Genomic DNA, 20,467 nt, shown 5'->3' on the forward strand with positions numbered 1-20,467 from the left:
ATTTATTTTGTAACTTTGTCAAAAACATCCTTAAATTTACTCACCATTTAATTTTTCATCCTTTCTCTCAAAATTATAAATGACGCACACCTCTTTGAATTCGCTCATCTTCACTCATTCCTCTCATCAAAACTGGTACACCAACTTATCCAATATTCTTGCCTGTTGTAGATATTCAATCAATGTGTTCTAATTATCTGCTCCATCTGGACAACCTTTGCAAATCCTCTGACCTTAAGGCTCTCCCAAGCATGCTACCATTATTTGTATCAATTGATCATTCATCCCATTTTCTCCAACTTTATCTTTCAATTTTCCCCAACTGTTCTCTTTTTCACTCAACATCCAAAAGTACATCATACCAATCCATGGATATGTTTGTTGAACTTATCACAAGTTCAACAGACATATTCACTGGCAAAATAAATCTACTTCATCATCTGTAAGCTCTGTAAAAATCCTACTGTGGAGATGAATTAAATCTTGTCTTGCCCTGAATCATACTCTGCTATGATTAAATATGCAGACATTTCCCATACTATCAATACTATCTTCAATTAAAGGCAATATGCTCACACTCTTTCAAAGCATTCTATCCTTCAATTGGCTAAATTTATCAGTGAATTTTTTAAGCATGATTATCTTTTACCTGATGTATTTTGCATTTCTTTTTTTTATTTTCACTATGTGATTTTGCTATTTGTAAGTTTTTATTGTTAACCCACTTTTCATGCCTCCGAATTCAGGTTTTATATCTTTCATTTTGATAAAGTTTAATAACAATAATCATAATTATTTAAAATTATTAAAATATATAATTTTCTTTTGCTTTTTGAAGAACAGTCTGTTAATTAAAAATTAGAATAGTAAATAGATAACATTTGTTTCATAAAAGAAAATCATTTTCTCCTATTCTATATCATTAAATAAAATTTTTATTATTATTAAAATTGCTTGTTTTTAGAAAAAGATATATTAGATTTTTAAACGTTTATATTTTTTGAAATTATATTAATATTTTTATATATTGATAACTAGCATACTGATTGTAAAATGTGAATTAAATCATACTTGACAATGTTTTTGGCACCAGCTTAGCCTTGCCTTTATGCCACAAATGAATACATTTATAGCAAATATATATAAATAATATATAGTTGGCATTTGAAATAAGATTGAAAAATAAGTTATAAAAATAAGCTAATAACACTAAAGAACAGAATATTTATTTATTCACAGAGAAGTTAGAGGAGTTTTTTCTGGATGGTATAGCTTCTAAATTATGAAATTCTTTAATTGTAAGTCTCTTTCCAGCATTTGGCATTGTATCTCTAAAATCCAATGACTTTTTGAATTTCAGACTTTTTATGGTTTGACCATAAAAAGTCTGAATGTCAGTTATTTGATGAAAAAGGATGTATACATATACACATATACCGTATTTACTTGCGTATAAGACAATCTTGCATATAGGATGAGGTGTGACTTTAAAGATCAAACTATAGAAAATTAGATTCGTTAATACAGTTCTAATTTTATTTTATTTAATCACAAATAAAATATCAAATGCATGTAAATGCACACATTGTCCCACAAAAATTACTGGCACTTTTAAACTTTAAGGAAGAATCTTGTAAAATCGACAACGTAATTTCTTCGTGTAAAGCTGGACAATCGGGAACCTTTTTTCCCAATTTTTCACAATCGAATCCACTCTCCATCAATTACACTTATGAGTTTATCTGAATTCTGATTTCTGAATAATCATCTGTTTTCATGTGAGAATGGATTAAAACTCATATAGGGCTCCCATGTGATTTTGGAATTTCAATTTGGAATTCAATTCAAAAACTTTGCTTTTCCTATTGCTATTCATCTTTACTTCTAACAATACACAAGAACAATTGAAACAACCCAGATAAAATACTTTTTTTAAACACCAGAGAGTGAGCATCCGGTAAAAAATGCAAATACATGGTTCACAAAAATTATTGCTAAACCTGCAAAAAATCTTTTGCTCACACATATAGGATGACCTACGTTTTTGAAGCAGTGAAAAATGAATAAAAACCTTGTCTTATATGCGACTAAATACGGTAATTATTTCCTGAATATATAATGCAAATATTTTTGGTTATCTGATAGTTTTTCTTAGTGCTGAATAATAAAGCTTTTAATCAGATCAACTTATGTCATATGTTCCATTATTATGATCTCAAATCATAATAAATACAGCTTAAACCTTAGTAAATGCAGAACAAAAATTTAATTTAATATCGAAAATATTCTGAATATTGTGTTATTATCCAGTAAGTAGCAGTTGTTAAGTTGGATCTTAAATTATATTTGGTTTTGCGTGAGTGTTTTTGAAGTTAAAGTTTTTAAAGAATATTAGGTTACGTTTATAGGTTTTTTGGCAAAAATAATCTTTTGTTACAAATTTGTGTGACCAGAGGGTCAGCACTAGACCAGTGATGCCTATGTCAGGACTGACACCACAGTATCCTGTAAGGCTGATACAGAAACCTTCGACTGTTGTTGCGATTGTGCGCAAGCAGTCACCTCAATTGTGCACAAGCAGTCACGTATGTAAACATTAAGAGTCCGAGATGGAGACAGACCAAGAGACAACATGGTCAAAAGAAGTGCACACTTCAACTCAATTATAAAAGGAAAAATTACTCATTTATTTATATAAATTATTTATACGTATACATGGGATAACAGAGTTTCGTTATAGCTTTTATAGCGTTATAAAATCAATGCACCCTAACAGTGTGACATACTGGATAATATGCCTATAACGTAACATAGTCAATATTGGGTTTCTAATGGAGAGAGAGAGTTTACATTTCTGACCTCTCACATTTGGCTGAAGAATAAATGTTATAAATTGAGCATTGCATACAATAATAAGTCATACTGAAAATGGTATTGGGGACATTTCATTAGTGATACAATAGCAGTTAACATATAACTATCTAAACAAATATTTTTTTAATAAGTTAATAGTGATACAATTAATTTTCCATATTGTGTAAAGTGATGTGATAAAGGAACAAATATATTTTTCTAAAATTTATATTCATTACAAATTTAAATTCTTAAATGGAAAACTTTTTATTAACTGGATTTTCATTATAAATTTTACAAAATACTTGAATTATACAAATAGTAAAATGAGATAATTCATTGAAAGTAAAAATGAAAAAGTTCAAATATTTATTGAAATCACTAAAAATATATTTGTGGCTTTGACTGTTTTTAAGGCCATTTGGCCATTCTCACTTTTAGATTTTGCATACACATTATCTGAAAAAGGTCAGTCATCATTGTGATTTTGGCAATCCCCATAAATATGTAAATTGATCTTAGTTTTTATTTTTATAAAATTACTAAGACATAACCAAATAGCAAATACAATACACAAAATAATTGTGAGACACCCAGAAATTATACTACAAATTACACTGCATATGGTTTTAGAAAATAACACGGGCAAAATTATACTATGACTAAACCATAATCAGACAAAATAATTCATTTCAACATCACATTGACAAACAAAACAAAATATTACATGCCTCATAGACATAGCTGTTCAAAGCATTTGTAACATACAAAATACATACATTGAACAAATTGGCAAACACTCAGAACTTGTCCACAAAATAAACTGTTTGTGGAAATGGGTAAGATGATACAGAATTAATCAGTTAGAATTAGTTTAATTCTATTTTTAATATTTTTTTAAAAAGTATTATTTTAAGTAGACTTAATAATTATTTCCAAACTTACTTTACATACAATTCTCATGTTTTTGTTTCTAGCTGGTACAACTAAAAAATTTTCTGTTATTAGTCCACATGGTAAGTCTTTTTATAATAAGATAAAAATGAATTATATAAAACAATTACCGTATTGTACGGACTATAAGACGCACTTTTTTCTTCGAAAAATTGTCTCCAAAATTCAGGTGCGTCTTATAGGTATTTTTTTAAAAAATTGCTTAAAAATTAAGGTGCGTCTTATAGTTCGTAGCGTCTTATAGTCCATAAAATACAGTAATAGATAATAAGCATTATATACAAATTTAAACAATTTTATAGGAAAATGTTTAGAAAGAGAATTACAGTAAACTCCCAATTGTCCGTGTGTGGATTATCTGGTTTGCGGATTATCCGTGCATAAATTTAATTTTTAAAAAATGTAATGAAGGTAATGATTTGATTAAATTTTGAAAAAAATGACAATACTGGATTGATACATGGTGTAACTCAATCTTGGAACAAAATAAAGCCAATAACACTCGTTCGATCGTGGAGGAAAATTCTACCAAATGTAGAAGGTGATTTTTTGGATTCTATCAAGCCCGAGACAAGTGAAACAGTATCTGAAATAAGTGAGCTAAGCGCAAATTTACATGGCTTTGAAAATGTTGCTAGAGAAAATACTGAGGAGTGGTTAGAACATGATTCATGTGATGGAAGTTTTCAAATAATGAGTGGCGTGGATATTATTTCCAATCTCATTCAACCAGAAGAGCAAGATAATGAAGCTGAAAGAAGAGGAGAAGAAGTTATCAATCACATTAGTCACAACACTGCCCCGAATTCTGTTGACACTTTGTTGGAATACATCAACCAATGGGAATTCGAGTGTAATGACACAATAGCTCTTAGAAAAATTTGAACTGATATTAAAAAGTCATTAAAAGATTCCTGCAAACAAACCAAAATCACAGATTTTCTTAATAATGAGCATTGAACATGTTAAAATAATTGTCTGCCTTAGAAGTGTATAATATGTTGTAGTTTAGAAATAAATAATTATAGTTTGGATTATCCGTGCCACCTCTCCCCACCATTAGCCCAGCTAATTGAGAGTTTACTGTATTTCAAATAGCAAGATCCTTACTACAGTCAAGTCTGCAGAAGTCAACACCCCAGGGGAAAGTGGAAATGTGTTGAGTTATTTGATGTGACGACTAAAACAAAGTTGAAAAAAACCATAAAATTACAATTAGGAAAATACAGTAGTGCTTTATACAGTACACGCAATTTACCTTTTTGACCATCCATCACTAGCACTGAAGTTGGTTTTTACCCCAAGTATCTCAACGATTTCCATTGCTTTTTGTTTTGGTACCAGCCCTGAAACAGGAAGGTTCGATGAACGAATTTGCTTTTGTCAGCATACCAAAGCATTTTCGACATCTTTGTGTGGTGACTTTCTCTGGCATTTGAGACGGCCACAACAATACCCAAGGAAAAGTTTTTCTTAATTTCCTCTTTTTTCTTCAGAATTCTCACTAATGTTGTTCTTGGAAGGTTTTCTTGTTTTGAAAATTCAGGTTGTGAAGTTTTATTACATTCAAATTCAGATACAAATTCGTATTTTTCCTTCAACATAAGTGTTGTTAGGTTTCGGATACTCATTTCTAACAGACATGTGAAACACTTGCTGCAAATAACGCATGAACAAAAGGTAAGAAAATGCAAAATCAGATTCTGCTGTGACATTAAGCTGTGTGGCACAAACTCATTTTTTTCAGGAGGGGAGTCGAGTTATATGTCTAAACAAGTATGGGACAGATAAAGTATATCAATTTATCCAGTGGTGATGAGTTAAACAGTGTTGAGTAAGCCATAGTTTGTTTAATATTAATGCCTATGTAAGTTTACTGGGACCACAGAAAACTGACTACTTAATCAATGGTATCTAGTTATACCTATGATGACTTATGCAGACTTGACTTAATAACAGCATGTAAATAAATACAGATATGAGAATATAAATTGAAATACAATAAAGCCTCAATCTAACATTTCTTGAGCTAACAATATCCTCAATTTAACAATCATTTCATTTTGTCCTGATGAAAAACTTATATAATTATGGACTTCCTTAAATTAATGTTTTTATTCAATTTACCAATCATGGTCTTTGGTCCTAATGGTATTTTTTGTCTGTCTGATGTTTATTTTCTGATTAAGAGAAAATTTTGCCTTACTAACAATAATAGGATTAAAGTAGCCCTATTTTGAGTCTTATCTAGTAACCAGAATACTCAAAATAGTCCACACAGCTCAAACTTGTGGCTAAATTAGCATTTTATAAATATTAGCATATATTTTGCATACTGCTATAGCATATTATTTGTTTTCAGAAGAATCAAGATTTTTCTTTTCATTTATAAATTTGCTCTTGATTAAAATTTATTTTTCTTAGTAAATTTGTTTTTGTTTATTGGTAATGAATCTTTTGATAAAGCAAACAAATTTTTTTATAATACTTTAAGAACTGATAATGGTCACATAGTGTAATATATTTTGACTTCTTTATTGAGAAAATGTCTACAAAACTTGTGTTCCTCACACTTGCTGAAAAGGCAAAATCATATCGTAGATAGAAAATAACTTACATGTGTAGCATATACTCATGATGAAACATCTTAATTTTCCAAATTCAAAACTTAATGTGATAATGGAAAAACTTGATTTGGTAATGGATTATGCCAGCAAATGTAGGTCATTTGCTGGCAGAAGAAAGAACAAAGTATCACCATTTATGGAAATGAGGAGATTGCTGTGGGTGAAAGTGCAAGTATTACATTAGACATCATAAATCATTGAAAGTATGTCCCACTGCCTGTCCTTTAAAAGGATTATGCCACTCAAGGCATTTACAATGCTGATAAGACTGGTTTATATATTATAGATCAGTGCCTAACAAAACTTTGAGTGTTTGGAGAAAACATGACATGGAGACAAACAAAGCAAAGAAAGAATTACAGTAGTGTTGTGCTAAAATGCACAACACTACTGTAATTCTCATTCTATATTATTCTCAAAAAACTCAGAAAATGGAGGTCACTACATATGCAGAAGTGTCCAACTGTCGAAAGAAGTGTTAATAATTAATTCATCTTTTACATCAGGCTTATTGATATTTTTCTTCATTGAGTGTTGTGAGTAATGTAGACCAATTATCACAGATGTACTGTACCTGTACATAGTTATATTTTTAAAAATGCAATCAAATTTGTATAAAATTATTGAACAAATATATGGTCAATATTATAACAAATATACAAATAATATAACAAATATACAAATAATATAACAAATATACAAATATACAAATAATATAACAAATATATTATTGAACAAATAATTATTGAACAAATAATAGTCTTTATTCTGTAGTGCTTTGTGACTATGTATTCTTGTGTTTTGGTTTTCCCTTGACCCATTCATTTTCATTTGTGGTACCACCTTTTTCTAGTTCACTTTATGCTGGCAACCAGATTGGCCAATAGGGGTCACATGGGGAGGATATCCACTTGGCATGATATAAAAGGTTGCGATCCATGTGTGAGAGGCACCTTTTTTTTTTTCTTGTTTCCGCTTGCGGTGTTCTGGCCACCTGTGAATGATAAGAGATAGAGGCAGCGAGTGTGAGGACCAAGTATGGGATAAAAGTCCGAAGAGACAGCAATCCATTTCCATCCAACCTAGGACATTTTAATGTTGAGTTACGAAACATTCAAGGAAAGGAGGATTGGTGGGAGATTTATCCAAATGTATTAGTTTTCTTGTTCATTGTTTGTACTCTGGAGAAAAGTATCATGAGCAGGTTAGTGTTTGTATTTTTGTGTTACATGCCCTACGTTGTTCATTTTCTTTTTGTTGTTGCATGCTGTGAGCCCCCTTAGAGGAGAGGAGGAAAGAAAAGGGAACGTGAATCGTGAAGCATTACGTTGTTATTATTCGGGAGATTGAAAATTTGTCAAGCTCATAATAGTTCACGTTCCATGTATATGTTACAGTAAAAACCCGTTTTTAGTTAAAATGCATTTTAACTAGTTGAAACTAGTTTTTACTGGATGTCATTGTTATAACTTGAATTTACTGCTAGTCAAAAATGAATTTGAGTTAAAACTAGTTTTAACTAGACAAAACGGGTTTTAACAAAATGGCTTAGTAAAAACTGTTTCGACCAAGATCATTCAGCTAACACGTTCCTATAGTGTGCGATGAATTTCGTATCGCTTTAACCCTTTTCCCCGACATCTTGTTTACGTTTATTTTGCAATCCCTCCTAAGGCAATATAGGTCAGTCAGGCGATATTATTTTAAAAATTCACCAAAAATCAAATTATCATTATATCTATATGAAAAAAATCACTTACATTTATTAATATCTTCAGTTTTAAATACAATATTTTTCAATACATTTTATTAGAAAAATTTATAAGAAAAAAATAATATATATCAGAACTGACACACAAACTTGATAATTTGTAACATTTTGTGAAAATTAACATTGTCTAGTTACATAGTTGTTTGCTGGCACTGAGCCAGAAAGACGTAGAATATTGTTTTGTACAATTCGATGTAACACTTATGCCTGTATGTTTATTCGTTGTGAAATTATTGCACATTATATCAAATATTTGTTTGAAATCAAAATTTTATACTGCTATCAACTAATATAATGATTTATTATACTTTATTCACTTCATATCGAACGAGATTATATCTGTTGTTAATAAATTTTACAAAAATCGATATTTACCAAAGTAACGATGAATCAGTACCCTCGAAGTTTTGCTTAAAAAGCCAGGGTACCTCGATCGGTGCCTTCAGGGACAAAGGGTTAATTAATGTTAATAACACAGATGTGTGACTAATATTTTCAATAAATATTGTATTAAATAATACAAATGTTTTAATCTCAATCATCACTTTATTTATTTCCCCCAAACATATTTATGTAGCTAAAATTAGTTTTACCTAAAATCAAAACATGTGCAGCAGTAAATTCTAGTTTTAACTAGTTAAAACGCATTTTTACTGTAACATATATATATGTTACATTGATTAATTAATTCCAGTTGACATAATCACTATTATATATATATATATATTATAATAGTGATTATGTCAACTGGAATTAATTAAAAGCCCAGTATATCTGTCAAGTGACTTGTCCGTTTTTTTTTTTTTTTTTGTTGTCTAGCTCTGCAGATCTCATTCCACAGGGCATTTTTACAATTCTTACTAAATTCTGGAGATTAATTCAATTTGTCAAGTGTAAATAAAGACATATTTTATTTGAAAATCATCTGTTGGAGGGATCTCAGCAAATTCTTCTAAAGTTCTAGCAAAAAACTCAAGTTTGTTTTGTCTGTTTTAAACAATACATTAAGTTAGGTTTCTGTTCTCTTGTCCATGTAAATGGGAATAAATGTCACTTTAGGGCACCCCTGTCATGGCCACTTAAATAAGATTGCGGTCACCACTGATATGGAGTTTGATTTATATTAGAACTTGTGTAATTTTACAAGGGGACTTTTAGGGGTGGCCACATAAAGGGAGGTTTTACTGTATTTTCTTTTTAATTTTTTAATAATTCACTTAGATTACTCAATTTTTCATAATTGATATTTAAATTGCAATTATATTTTAAAGAACACTTAAGGATTTTTACTATATAGTAGTTTCTCTCAATAATTTTTAAATTTAATTAATAGAAAATTTTTTATTATTGATGTAATAAAATAAATGATCTTAGGAACTGAACAAATCCCTGACATAACAGAAGATATGAAGGAACAAAATGAAAATATGCCTGTTGTGAAACATAAAGATGTAGAATATATGGGAATACTTGAATACAGAAAAGAAGATGAGGCTGCCATTATTAAAAATCTTATTTATGGTATTTATTTTAAATATTTTATTTCTTTACCAAAAAATTTTATAATAATGCTACACATTAATAACTACTATAAATTCTTTAGATTTTAAACCTAAAATAGCTGTAACATTACTTCCTGGCTTACCAGCATATATTTTATTTATGTGCATAAGACATACTGATTATATTAATGATGATGAAAAAGTACGAAGTCTTTTAAATAATACTATTCAAGGAATTAAGAGAGTTATTAAGGTAATCTTTGATGATAAAACGTTTTTCTTTTTAAAATTTTTTTACATTTTAATATAATATAGTCTCTATATACAGTGGTGCCTTGTACTTTGAACTTAATTCGTTCTAGGTGGTGGTTTGAACTTTGAATCATTCAAAGTCCAAATCAATTTTTTCCATTAGAAATAATGGAAAATGAATTAATTCATTTCTGGATTCTGAACAATACCCATTTCAATAAACTTAACACATTATTTAAGGTAAAAATAACACAATTAAATACCTTAATAATAAATTAATACATGAAAACTATATTTATTGGTCACACACTGTGGACTGTCCCATCTTAATGTAGATGTGTGATTTAATTATAACAGTTGTGAAATTTAACATATAGGTAATGTGAGACTTTTGTTTAGTCTTACTTTAAACTCTTTACTTCACATTTTGTTTGAATAAAGTCAAGTCATAATGTTTTCAGATAAATAGCATATCAGACTCATTATGTTTTATGACTTTCAAATAGGATATAACACCATACAAACAGTAAAAACAAATGTAATGTGTGTGGGGAAGATGCTCCTAAACTTCAAGCATGTCAAATGTCATTTAAAACATTCTGTTTGGGAAATTTTGAATTAAAGGATACAAAACATGCAGGGATACTCCAAAAGCTGTTCACAAAGGAAAATTGCAAGAAGAAATTGTTAAAAATAGACAAATAACACACAATACAGTATATACAGGGTTTTTTTTATCTTGAGACAATGAAATAACTTACTTGAATCTCATTATTTCGAGAAAAAGGTATCTAGAAAAGTTGTAGGGTTTCGAAGGCCCAATCAATTGGTAACCTTGGATGTGACCTTGACATTCAAGGTCATTTGAGGGTCAAGTCTGTTTTTTTAATGGGAACATATATTTTTGACCCTGGCAATGGAAAGAGTGGGAAATTTTACAACCAGATATACTTTTGACCTTATGGTCTAGGTCAAAGGTCATGATTATTTTAAGGTTTAACCCTTAGTTTGCTGTTTGCCACGCCCCTTTGTTTATGTTTATTTTGTAAAATGGCCAAGGGCAAAATAGGTGAATCAGGCAATATTATTTTAAAAAGTCACCAAAAATTAAATTATTATTTTATTCATATGAAAAAATCACATATATTTATCAATATAGTTAGTTTTAAATATGACATTTTCAATAAAGTTTGTTTGAAAAATTTATGAGAAAAAAAAATAATATATGATATTCTGACATTCAAACTTGAAAATTTGTTACTTTTTGTCAAAATTAACATTGTCTGGTTACTTCATTCTTATTGTCACTGAGCCAGAACGACATAGAATATTGTTCTGTACAATTTGATATAACATTTATGCATGTACATTTATTCGTTGTGAAATTATCGCACATTATATCAAACATTTGTTTGAAATCTGAACTTTATTCTGCTTTCAACTAATATAATGAACTAATATACTTTATTCATTTCATATCAAACAAGATTATATATTTTTGTAATAAACATATGATTACTAGTAGCAATAGATGTAACATTTGCTGATATTTTAGATTTAAAAAAAAATTAAAAATTAAAAAAATATATAAAATATCAGAACTGAAGGTCATAACTTGAATATTTATAATGCATTAACATATTATAGCTGAATAAACTTATTATAGAATTAATGAACTTATTATAGCAATATTATTGCATGAATATGCTAAAAATGAAATAAAAAATTATCAGAAAATGAAAAATTAAGAAAAAAAACGATAATTAAAATTTTTTAAGTCAACAAAACACCACCTGGACAAAAATATGTGAAACAGACGATAAACAAGACGATGCCGTCAAGTGCTGACATCTGTTGTTGATAAATTTTATAAAAATCGATTGTTAACAGGGTAATGATCAATCGGTACCCTGGCTTTTTTGCTAAACAATTAGGGTAACGATAGATCGGTACCCTGGCCGGGAAAGGGTTAAATTATATGCTTTTTCTAATGGAAAACCATACTTTTTATTACTGGAATGGGCAGGGAGGTAAAAGTTACATTTACATGGAAAGAGTGGGAAATTTCACAATCAGCCATGACCTTGAGTACCCCAAATTTCACCTCTGAAGGTCATCTCAAGCATGATAATTTTAAGCACGGATCAACAAATGCATCGAAGTGAAAGGGCATTATTTTGAACATTTGTAAAATTTTTCCCGAAACCAACATCTCAAGTAATGGCAAGAAGTAAGATGACTCACAAAAATCAAGCACCACGATAGTGAGAGGCAAAGGGACTCACTGAAAATAACCACCTCAAAGGGAGCAGAAAACTACTATTTCCACATTGTTACTCCTGGATAGTGCTAAAAGTAGTGAATGCTTTTAAAGGTCAAAGTAATAAGGTCATGAAAAAATGTAACTTTTACCTCCCTGCCCATTCCAGTAATAAAAAGTATGGTTTCCCATTAGAAAAAACTTATAATTTAAACCTTAAAATAATTGTGACCTTTGACCAGACCATAAGGTCAGAGGTACATCTTGTTGTGAAATTCCCCGTTCTTTCCATTGCTGGGGTCAAAAATGTGTGTTCCCGTTGAAAAAAACAGACCCTCAAATGACCTTGAAGGTCAAGGCCACATCCAAGGTCACCAATTGATTGGGCCTTTGAAACCCTACAACTTTTCTAGATACCTTTCTCTCAAAATAATGAGATTCAAGTAAGTTATTTCATTGTCTCAAGATAAAAAAAAACACCCTGTATAACTAAACACACCAAAAATAAAGTGAAAAAAGCACTGAAAACATACAAACATAACGTGAGAGTGAAAGCTGACTTGGACACAACAAATTGCGTTTATGGTCTCAGCATATTTCTTCATTTCCCTCACAGTTTGAACTCTGAGCAGAAATTTTGTAGAATTTTTTGTTTGAATCCTGAAGTGATTGAAGTTAGTCATTCAAAGTACAAAGTACCAGTGTATATGCTTATTTATTTATTTATTTAAAATATTTTATTAATTTTATTACATATAAAAGTAAGTATTAACCTTATGATGATATAATAAATATGACAAATTAAAAAGATTAGAAATTTTTTAATACATTGTGAGAACTTTATAATGACAAAAATAGACTAATTAAAAATACAATCTATTGTTATCTTCTAAAACTATTGATACAACTTTTAAATGATAAAAAGTATCATCATAAAGAGTCTAAAGTTAACTGGGATGATAATTGGTTAATACACAGTTAATATCACATAAACATAAAGTTACTGAAATTCACATTTGCAGAATCTTCACAGAAATCAGAATTTCCTTAAACCTGATGTAATAGTTGATGTAATACTGTAATTAATTAATAAAAATTAAACAGAAAATACTGTATTGGCCAAAATATAAGTCAACTTCCAATTTTGGAATCCTTACTTTTTGGAAAAAATTAGTCAGTTTTTTGTTATTAATGTTATTTGAATACAAAGAATTAGCAATTTGCATTTTTAAAAAAATCTGAAAAATCATGAAACAATACTCTATCATTTTCATTGTCATCATTTAGAATTTTCATTGTTGTCATAGTCTTCAGCCTCCTTGAACATCATCCTCTGTTCCATCCAAGTTGTTAGTAACTTAATATTTCTTAATAGCGAGGTTGAGGCCAAAGTTTTAAATGCATAAACATATGTCGGACGTTCAGCACCGCTCTCCTGTAAGCCTAGAAGTTTGACAATGGCATTTGGAAAGTCGGTAGAATCATGTTTGACATTCCAAACACCGTTGTCAAACTTCTAAGCTTAGAGAAAAGCGGCGCTGAACATCCGACATACATGTTTTTGCATTTAAAAGTTCGGCCTCAACCTCAGTAATGCCCTTTATAACTATGTCTTTGCCAACAATCATAATTTCACTGTTGTTCTAAATTTTACAAGAATATGTGCAATTTTTATCACTTTATCTATGCAATTGATTATGAAAATTATATTCAATTACATTTCCTTCTTAGTTAGATATAAATTTTTTAAAATTTGTATTTGCAAACATCTGAGAATCAATCAGTATAAATGAATTTTTGATTGTTTTCTTAGTAGTTTTAGTAGTTCTTACAGATTACATTTAAATCATAACTGATTTAAGAAATATCACATTTAAATCTTTAAACAAATCCTAAAATTGATGTTTAATAAAAAAAAAAAAAAGGCCATTTTTGCTATAAATTGGCTTATTATTAAGCCAATTTATAGCAAAAATGGCCTTTTTTTTTCAAATATCAATTTCAGGATTTGTTTAAAGATTTAAATGTGATATTTCTTAAATTCTTCTTTGTGTGACTTATCACTTTTTGCACTCAAGCCATTCAGTTACTCAATTGGAAAACTGTACTCAAGGTTGGTTTTATAGAAAGAATATTTGTTTTTGTTGATATCAATAAAAATGAAATTAAAGTTATAAAGCATGATCAGACAATTTCCTATGTGCTGGATAGTAGGCATCCAACATACACATGATGACAATGGTTGTTCCTCGCATGTTTCATATGTATTCCAGAAAATGTACTTGCAGTTTTATGACTGTCAAGAATGAAACTAAATTTTTGTGTTTCATTATCTCTTTTATCTTATTTTATTCATAATTGTTTGTAAAAAAGCTTTATTATAAAAAATTGTTTCAAACTCTAAAACATATAATTATAAATTTATGTATTTGATATAATTATAATAGAATTATACTTCATATAATAGATTACATATATACATCATAAATAGATTACATGATTTATCATCTTTTTCACCTTAATATAAATTAATTTAAAAAAAAGTAGACTTCATTGTTCAAATTCAAATTTTTTCTTAATAAATTTCTCAAATATGTTAAATATCTATAGAAACTGAAGCAGTTTTTGAAATAATATAAAATAGATTTTTAAAAAGTTTAAGATTAACTTTTTAAGAAAAAAGAATAAATATTTATAAGAGTTTTTAGTAAAAATATGTTTGAATATATTATATTCTGAAAAATCAAATTATTAAAATATTAATAATTAATAATAATAATTACAGAAACGTCATGAAGATTTAGAATACACAACAATGTGGTTAAGTAATACTTGTCGTCTACTGCATAATTTAAAACAATATAGTGGTGATAAGGTAAAAATTCATTAGTAGTTCATAAATTAAATTTTCATATTTATTATTATTAATTTATTTATATATTTTTTAAAGAATTATATTTTCTATAATTTAATTTCTATATTCTCAAAAAGTAGGCAAAGCTTTTCTATTCAAATATTTATTAAGCATATATTTATTTGATAAAAAGTTTTTCTAATGTTCGTAATAAATATTTTATTATAGCTTAGCACTGTATTGTAGTTAATTTATTGTTAAAAAATAAAAAAATAATGTTCAGTTTTCAGTTAAATTGGAATATTGCTAAAAAACATTATAGTTTTTTAAATTATAGTTCTTAATTTAACTGAATGTCACTGAACTATCATTAAAGAATGAAAAATTATTTTAAAAAATTTTAGCTTATTTATGGAGAATTTTAAGAAGCTGAAATGTTCTTTGAAACATGTTTATTATTTATATTATGTGACAAAAGCAACTGACAAGCAAAATCTGCATCAACTCTTCAATATCTAAATTCTAAATACATTCACAACTTATATAGAAATTTTGATATAATGATATTCTAGTTTTGTTTTTGGAATAATTTTAATCTATTGATGCCATATGAAATGATATAAGAATTATTTTTTATGGCATCAATAAATTGTTTTAGGAAACAATTATCAATGCAAAAGTTACTTTAAATTGATAATCTCCATTTATTCTTACAGAAAAATCAAGTAGATGAAATAAAATTTTACATGAAACAGTTCCAACTGTTATTTGAGTTCTAAAATACATACATATTGAATTTTGAATCATTTAGACACAATGAATTCTGCAATATGATGATACACTCATTAGCAAAAAAGTTATGCAGCAAGGAGAAGGCATCGGAATTGAATAGGGTTTTGTTAGTATGAATATAATGACTATGGGAATAAGTAATGATGATATCATAACAATGAGATAATTTCCTATGGAACAATAATACAATTTAAAGGAACTTTTAGCACCTTGTAGGACCTCCTCTTACTTGGATATTCAACAATACAGTCATGCATAGAAGCATACACACTGTATGATGATCTATGATGGATGATGCAACAATTCAGATCCCTCGTACTTGTAGATGGCTGAAACTGATGTTTCATCTGGTTCTGTAAATGTTCAATGGGCAACAAATCTGGAGACCAGGCAGGCCAAGAAAGTGTGGTAACATGATAGCCACACATGAAGACATTCCTGGAAAACCTTAGGTAGGTGTTATCATGCTGGAAAATGGCTGTTTGCAGTCTTGCCATGAAAAGGTAACACATGAAGGCACAGAATTTCTGAATATGTATTGTGCAATACATTCAGGAAATCCTGTGCCCTCATGTCCCTCACCCCAATAGGGACAATATACTGCCATACAAGATGGGTCCCCAGACCAGCATGTCAGCAGTGGAGATAGTGTACTGCTCAAAAATAAAGAAGAAATTGAAGTACTCGCCAATAATTCTCCATACTAATACAGTGGTTGTCTGTTCCCAAACAGAACCTGAATTCATCACTAAAAAAATAACACATTTCCAGACCATCAATATAATCTTTATTAACAATTGCCCGGTACTGCAATGCAAATCAGATTAAATAAGAATTAGAAAATAAATTTTATGTACAGATCAAAAACAAGGTAAAACAACTGATAAAAGTACAATAAGGTGTGGAAACATAAATCAAAAATAAATTATAAAAGAATACTGTATAATATGATAAAAGAAACACAGAAGATTGTGAGGACAGAATCTAAGAAATTATTGAGAATTGTTTATATTCTTGAGTTGGAATTCTTCTGATATAATGTCTGATTAGTAGTTATTCTAAAGCATGATACACTTCATTGTTAGACAGAGCTGGTGATGTTTGCAAGGTCAGCTAATGTCAGAGCACTGAGTATAAAGTTTAGCTTCAGCTTACCACCATTGAGTATAGGACAATGAAAAAGGTAATGCTAACGTCACAGTTAATGCAGAGGTCATTAGTATGTTTACCAAAATGAAGAAGGTAACACTGAAAGTAACCATGATTGGACAGAAATTGTTATGTTATGGTTTGGATATGGCCAGTGTCTATTGATATACAGTAGAGTCCCGAAAACGCGACACTCGATAACTTGGCCACACTCCCACTCCTTCACCACGTGTCTGACATTATGTCCGATGCAGAAATTATTGCTGCTGTCACAGTTAATGAAAAAATGTCAGAAAAGGATGAAGACGTTGATGTTGAGGACTCCACCATACAAGCTCCTAAAATATCACATAGTGAGGAGCTAAAGTCTGTCAAAACCGCCCTTCAGTATTTTGAACAACAAGGTGTGTCGGTAATGGACTTACTGTTCCTTCGTCGTCTTTGTGATGAAGCAGCAAAACGCAGAGTGCAGTGTGGAAGACAACAGGACATTACTCATTTCTTTTAAAAAAAAAAGTAGCCAGTTTTTGCAAAGTCTGCTGGTTAATTTTCATTATAGACAGCTTTATGCCTCAAAGTATTTTTCTGAGGTCTGTCTTATCAGATAAATTACTGTACACTGTGTATTCATTAATTTTCATTTTCATGTAGTAAAGGCTCTATGCCTTCATAAAGTATGTACTTTTCCTTTGTTTAAGAGTATTTGGGCAGTTTATTCTCTGTTGTATTTTCAAGCAAACAATACATACAAGTACAGTATAGTATTTTCTGAGGAAAACACTCGTACTTATTCTTTTTTAACTCCATTCCTGATAACCTGGCATTTTCACAAACTCGGCCACCCTTCAGTTCACATTAGGCCAAGTTTTCGGGACTCTACTGTAGTTGGTAATGTTGAAAATAACTCTCCTGCTGATAAGATTTTCATGAAGGATAGAGACAGGAATAAAATTAAAAGCATATGGTGTGACAGTCATTTGTTGCATTCCTGGTTAGGGCATCTTCCTTCTCATTGTCAAGAATGCCAGATGGTTCTTGACCCAGTCTATGAAGTAATAGTAAGAACTTTCTATAAAATCATCATGAATCATACTAATTATATGATACGGGCTATTGGAGTTATGTAAAGAATGAATTGTAAAAGTGCTGTCAGTGTATTTGGCAACATTTTTGTTGATGAAGGATTGATTGCGCAGATGATGGCTTTATAAATGGCTAGAAGTGCAGCCTAAAAAATGGAGCAGCTTTGGTCAAGGATGTAGAATCAAAAGTGGAGTTTGGTTGTTCTTTCAAGGGACCACAAACACACAGCCAACACCAGAGAGAAATTTAGAATCATCAGACAAGATGTTGATGCAGTGAAAATTACAGAACTACAATCCACAAGCAGCTGATAAGTAGGGTATGGCAGATCAGTAAGTTTAATGGGGACTTCGTACAGTCACTCACAAGTCAAATTATGGTTATTTCATTGTGACTGTTGTGAATGAAGGATTCAATGTGCAGAGCCTATATCTGTTGCAGTTATAAATAATCTGTAGGTCTATGGGGAGTTTCTTAATAATCTGAAGACTTTTATTAGTGATGATGGAGTATACTTTGCTTAGATGGATGAGAACTTTCCTCTGAGTAGATTGGAATTTCCTGAAGTTACAAATTTTTTCACGGGCATTTCTCAGGCAGAGAATGCAGATAGTGGGAATGAAAACAGCATCATGATGAATTGACCCCATAAATGGAGTTCAATTCATCATGATTTAGGTGTGTACCAGCCATACTTCTATTTTATGGCACTATTCAAATGAAGCCATCAATGATGGAATGCTAATAGCAAGCTGCATAGCAGTTGCTCAGCAAACAAATTTGCCTCTACTAGACGCCTTTCAATGATACGAGAAAGGATAGTAGATCAAACTAAGAACTTTGAAATGTGGCCATGTGAAAGTTTGATGGGGAAAATGGTTGAAAGGAGAGCTCTTTTTCTAATGATGTAGAGAGGTTCTAAGCTTGTTTAGAAAGAACAAAAGATTTACAATGTACCCTATGACCAGTGTGCGACGAAAAAAACAAAAGAGAAAGTTCACCACTAACATTTTCAAGCTCCAGAGTTCTCCAGTACGTTGTTTACTACACCCAGTGTTGTTTAACAAAGGATTTGTTATTTATCTATCTTTTTTATTTATATTAGTGGAATCTGGCTTCTAGGTAAGGATGTTTCACAGAAAGAACTTCAAAAAATTAGTTAGCTATAGTTTGTCATGTCAACTTTAGAGGAGTTGCCGAATGATCATATAGTTTATGCTTAGGAAATTGTGGCTGAAAACTGAGGAGAGTTATAATTTAGCCATATCTGTGAGACAGTTAAATAACCATCATTACTATAGAAGACATTCTAAACTAAATTGTATATTCTGAGTGTGAAATCAGTATATTTTTGATATCTCCTCCAGTTTAAATATTATCTTCAAGTCAAGACTGCACATTAATTTGCAAATTAACTTTTGTGGCTATTTACAGTTACTGTAAATTATACTGTGTATATTAGAGAGAACTTTTTTCAACTAATGAATGCTAGCAATAAAAAACTTTAACTCCCAGAAAATAATGTAACAAGTTTTTACTCATTCACAGTTTTTTAAAAGCTTCCAAGTATGTTGTGTCATTATTGGAATCTTTGACTACCATAAGCTAGTTTTCATAATTTCTTGTCTGTAATTTATAGCAGCCATTTTTCATTGACAAAGAAAGTTTAACATATACTCCACAGAAGAAATTATTTGTTGACAAGAAAGTTTCTCATATAATTTTAACAAATTTGCATTTTCATTTATTTGCTTTCTTAGCACATCAACAATGAAATATACAGTTTGCTAGGACATTTAATAACCAAAAAGAAGTACAGAGTGATTATAATTAAAGTTGCCCTGTGGTGAACATGCGGATGAACAATACAATCTAAGGTTGTTCACAATAAAATATTTTATTAATGTTTGCACAGTTCTATATACACTAGATTCTTTAGGATCCCAATTATGCAACTCCAATATATACATGATTACTGTGATAGATCTTTGTGTGAACAAAGGATGGTGACACGTTTTCGCGACAATGGTTCTTTCCTGTTGAGATATTTTTCCAAAATATTATAACTATCTTAAACTAACTTATATTCTAAAGGAGAAATAGAGAAGGAAGGGATGAGATGAAGGAAAGGTAAGAATAATAAGGAAAAAAGTGCTGGTGGGGTACCCAGGTTTTTCTTTTGTTTGGTCTTCACTCTTCTCAAAATGGAGACTTGCACCAAATTCACTTTTTATCGTGTTTTTCACTATCTCAGATCTGATGATTCCTAAGTATTCACCAAACTTTCGATTTTAGTGTCCATCTATTTCAGTCATTTCCCTGCAGATGACCTAAGATCTCTGTCTCACTCAGCAACGACGACCTGGACCT

General features: G+C 29.9%; 1 protein-coding gene across 3 annotated transcripts in view; it reads left to right on the top strand.

Moving 5' to 3' along the window:
* The window catches only part of LOC136985734 (unconventional myosin-Va-like), a 162,929-nt gene that overhangs the window by 124,307 nt on the left and 18,155 nt on the right, over positions 1-20,467 (top strand). For all 3 annotated transcript variants that reach the window (XM_067283071.1, XM_067283073.1, XM_067283074.1), the window contains 4 exons: positions 3,831-3,869; positions 9,580-9,726; positions 9,809-9,960; positions 15,005-15,094. In XM_067283071.1, the coding sequence (XP_067139172.1) occupies positions 3,831-3,869; positions 9,580-9,726; positions 9,809-9,960; positions 15,005-15,094 (428 nt within the window). The remainder of the gene's footprint in view (positions 1-3,830; positions 3,870-9,579; positions 9,727-9,808; positions 9,961-15,004; positions 15,095-20,467) is intronic.

Source organism: Centruroides vittatus, unplaced genomic scaffold, assembly GCF_030686945.1.
Source record: "Centruroides vittatus isolate TY-2023 unplaced genomic scaffold, ASM3068694v2 contig_976, whole genome shotgun sequence".
In the NCBI taxonomy this organism is placed as follows: Eukaryota; Metazoa; Arthropoda; class Arachnida; order Scorpiones; family Buthidae; genus Centruroides; species Centruroides vittatus.